Source organism: Psammomys obesus, unplaced genomic scaffold (assembly GCF_907164565.1).
Source record: "Psammomys obesus unplaced genomic scaffold, mPsaObe1.curated_primary_1811, whole genome shotgun sequence".
Classification (NCBI taxonomy): Eukaryota; Metazoa; Chordata; class Mammalia; order Rodentia; family Muridae; genus Psammomys; species Psammomys obesus.
The window spans coordinates 805801-810114 of NW_026590542.1; the positions used below are offsets into that span (position 1 = coordinate 805801).

Sequence of the window (4314 nt, forward strand, 5' to 3'; positions counted from 1 at the left end):
GTTGGCCTTAGACTCATTGTGTTGCCCAATTTGACTTCAATTTCTCTTTTCACTGCCTCCTAAATTCTGGGATTATAGGCATGTACCACCACAACCAATTTATGGAGTGCTGAGGACTTTGAGCATGTAAGACAAGTACTCTACCAACTGAGTTACACCTCTAGCCCAGCTTCATGTCTTTTAAAGCTGTTTTGTTTAGTGTGTGCAAGGTTGTTACATAGGTGCTGAAATATGAACTCCAGTCCTTAAGATGCATATGCATTTTCTCTCCATCATTCAGATGGGTAATTCCTACTGCTCTATTTTCAAGATCACTCATCTTATGTTCTATTTATTCTGTTACGGAGCATGTCACTTGAGGTGTTGTTTTGTTTGTTTTTAAGTTTTGTTTTGAAACAGGATCTCACATAGTAGCCCAGACTGTCCTGGAACTCAGGCAGTGCTTTGTGCTGGTACTGCGTTTTATTTATTTATTTTTTTTCATTTCAATAGAACTAGCTTTATTTATTATTTATTTTTTCAAACAAAAGGAATGGCCTATAAGCAAATGCAGATGTGGACTGAAGGTGTGGGCATGGCCTGAAGCTTACAAAGAAGTCACTGTGTTGTAACAGAAACAGCAGATTAGAAGAAACAAATAGTGATATCCTGTTTGCTTGAGGAGCCTGGAGATGCAAAGTTAACTGGAAAAAAATTTTTCTTTTCTTTAGAAAAGGTGCTGTGCCAAGTTATCAGCAGGAAAGAGGGACACTAAGGTGGCTTCTGGAGAGCTAGGCTGTGCAGCTTGAGAACTGGCATCAACTCACAGTCTTCTCATTTCCCCCATTTTCTATAATTTTCCTCTTCTTTTCGTCTGTCTTTTTCTTGAAGATGTTATTTCGGTAAAACTGAAGCTCTTTGATACTTTCGCTAATATCATCAAGTGCCCTGTGAGAAGCAGCGTTCTTCAGTGCAAATTCATAATCTTCTGGATACCAGCGTCTGCACAGCTCTTTAACAGTGCTCACATCAATTATCCTATAATGAAGATGTTTCATGAACTGGGGCATGTGTTTGTCAAGAAACTTCTTATCTACATGAACTGAGTTCCCTGCAAGCGGACAGAGCCCCGGAGGAGTCTGCTGTCGTACAAAGGACAGAAATTCATACTCTGCCTGTTGCAATGTAATTGTACTATCCTTCACTGCCTTGGTAAGACCAGACTTCCCATGATGCTCCTTGCACCAATCTGACATGCTGTCCAGCAACTCATCTGGCTGTTTGATAATCAGGTTGGGGCTTTCAGCCAAAATGTTAAGGTCAGAGTCAGTTATCATCAGACAGGCCATCTCAATAATCTGATCCTTCTCAATGTCCAATCCTGTCATCTCCAGGTCCACCCAGGCCATCTGCTGAGCCATGCTCTCCCCTGCCACCATGGCTGAGCCACCTTCACTGACACTTCGCACCCCGAACTGCCCGCGCCTGCCACCCACGTCCCGCAACAGCCTGGTGCCCAGGGATACGCCTAGCATCACCCGGCACCATGGCCCCATCCCCGCCGGCCCAGTGCGCGCAGGTGCCACAGTCTGGTACTGAGTTTTAAATTTCACATACTCTTTTTTATTTGTTTTTTTATTTTTGTTTTGTTTTGTTTTTGAGACAGGGTCTCTCTGTGTAGCCTTGGTTGTTCTGAACTCATTTGTAGACCAGGCTGGCCTCACAGTGATCCACCTGCCTCTGCCTCCCTTAGTACTGGGATTACAGGCATGTGCCACCACATCAGGCTTTAAATTAGTTTTTTTGTTTGGTTGGTTGGTTTTGGATTTTCAAGACAGGGTTTCTCTATGTAGCCCTGGCTGTTCTGGAATCACTGTGTAGACCAGGCTGACCTTGAACTCACTGAGATCTGCCTTCTTCTGTCTCTGCCTCCTGGAGTGCTGGGACTAAAAGTGGTGCTTTCCTCCTCCCTCCCCTCCCCCTGGCTTTTAATTGATTTAGTGAATCCTGATTTTCTTTCTTTTTTATTCATAGTGTGATAATTCTGGATTTGTTGTGACACCTGGGTTTTTATTTTTGTTGTTGATGTATGCTGGAGATTGAGTCTATTTTGTTAGGACATGGCTCCTATTTAAACCTGTTGTAACCTACTTAAACTCTATAGCTCCTCTGTTGAGACCTACTTTAGTTTTTAGCATAACTATGGCTCTTCTGTTAACACCTGCTGTCACTGTTAGTATATCAGAAGCCATTTTACCTCCCAGTTCTCAACTTGGCATGAGGTAAAGTTAAGTTCAAGTTCTCAGGCCTTATGTGCCTGTGCACCTGATACAATTCAATATTTCAATGCTTGCTGCTTAAAATAGAACAATAGATTATAAATTCATGTTCTTCTTGATTTAAAGATAAATGTATGTTCTGTTAGAGGTGAGATGTATACATCCTGCTATGTTTCTTACTCCTAGAAAGCTGGAAAGCTTCCAAGAGCTCTCCTACCCTAAATCCCAGCCAATTAGCTTAAAGTGCTTTGTCTAGCTACCTAGATACAACACAATACACTTACAACAAAATCAATTATGTTTAGCTTGTCAAAATGATGTAATGCTTCCCCCTGAGCCCCCCCTTCCTACACCTAGTTATCTGATTGTTATATGGTTTTTCATATAAAAAACTCCCTTAGAAACAGACCAAACAGACCAGCATCATAGTCTGGCTCCCATTCAGTTTTTGTTCAGCATTCAATAAACTTCCACCAATCAGTTCTGGTGTTTGAGTGGTCAGTATTCAGCTATTTCTGAACCCACAACAAAACCTTTGATTTTAGCAGTCAGTTGTCTTATTTATCTCACTGTGCAGGTCCTGACCTTTTGGGGGGTGTCTATAATTACAACAACTTGGTTTTCAATGCAATGTGCTCTGCTTCATTTACATGGTGCTACTTAGGCCCTATTTCAGTCTTTTTTGGTGCCAAGGATGGACATTATTTCTCTAGTACCATCTGGAGCTAGTGGGTGGGGGATGGAAATTGTGGGGCTGTCAAGTGGAGTGCTCTTTTCAGCTTCCCAATTTGACAAGCCTGCTACTCTGGCTGCCTTTGTGCACATGTTATGAGGCTGTGTCCTGGAGATTTCATGCAAGCTTGAATTTTTTTTTTAATGTACACTTGCATTGCTGCAAATAGCACAGGGAAAACTGTAGTGGTTTGAATAAGAGTGGCCCCATTGGCTCATAGGTTTGAATACTTGGTCATCAGGGAGTGTCACTATTTGAAAGGATTAAGAGATGTGGCCTTGTTGGAGGAAATGTGTCACTGATGATGGGCTTTGATGTTTCAAAAAGCCCATACCAGGCCCAGTGTCTCTCCACCAGTGAATCAAAATGTACCTACTTACTTCTCCAGCATCACATCTGTCAGTTTGCCTTGCCATGAGGATAATGGACTAAACTTTTGAAACTTGCAAGCCCTCAATTAAATTATTTCTTATGCTGGGTGGTGCCACACACCTTTAATCTCAGGACTTGGGAGGCAGGCATAGATCTCTGAGTTTGAGGCCAACCTGGTCTACAGATCAAGTTTGAGGACAGTCAGAGCTACAAGCTTTCATTTATAAGAGTTGCCTTGGACAATGGTGTCTCTTCACAGCAATAAAACACAGAGTAGAAACTCATGACACTTTACCTTGCTGATATCTCCATAATTCAGGTCCATCAATTTCTCTTGAACAGTTTCTTTTGTTGTGCTAGGGAATTGAACCCAGGACCTTGAATACATTAGGCAACTACTATTCTACCACTGACAACATCCATATTCTATGCACAAAATAAACGCCATATACAAAATGCCCAGAAATTTTTTTTTTGCTTCCAGACTGCAATAGGCAATATTGATGTTTGTTATTCAGAAGGCCCTTAAAAACTAGGCATGATGCCACACATCTGGAAACACATCACTGAGGACACTAAAGAAGGAGCATTGCAAGTTCCAGGCTAGCCTTCAATACACAAGGAGAGCCTATTTCAACAAACAAACAAAAGAAAAACAGAAAAAAAGAGAAAATAAAATGCTTACAAAGCCTGTGCAGCTGCTTGCATTAAAATAAAAAGATTTTAGTATGTGTATGTGCACATGTATACATGTGTGGTGCATATGTGATGTGTTTGTGAACAGTGCAGGGGCCATGTGCATGTGTGGAGGTCAGTGGATAACTTTCAGGAGTTGGTTCTTCCCTTCCATGGTAGATTCTGAGGAGTGAATTGAATTAAACCTTTACTTGCTAAGCCATTTTATACACACACACACACACACACACACACACACACACACACACACACACA

At 41.7% G+C, this 4314-nt stretch overlaps 1 protein-coding gene across 1 annotated transcript; it reads right to left on the reverse strand.

The window, feature by feature from the left end:
* Nucleotides 1–673: 673 nt before the first annotated feature.
* On the reverse strand, nt 674–1514 carry LOC129677235 (oligoribonuclease, mitochondrial-like). Its single transcript, XM_055607897.1, has one exon. The coding sequence runs from the start codon at nt 1512–1514 to the stop codon at nt 798–800; it is 717 nt and encodes a 238-aa protein (XP_055463872.1). The 3' UTR covers nt 674–797.
* Between the last annotated feature and the right edge of the window lie 2800 nt (nt 1515–4314).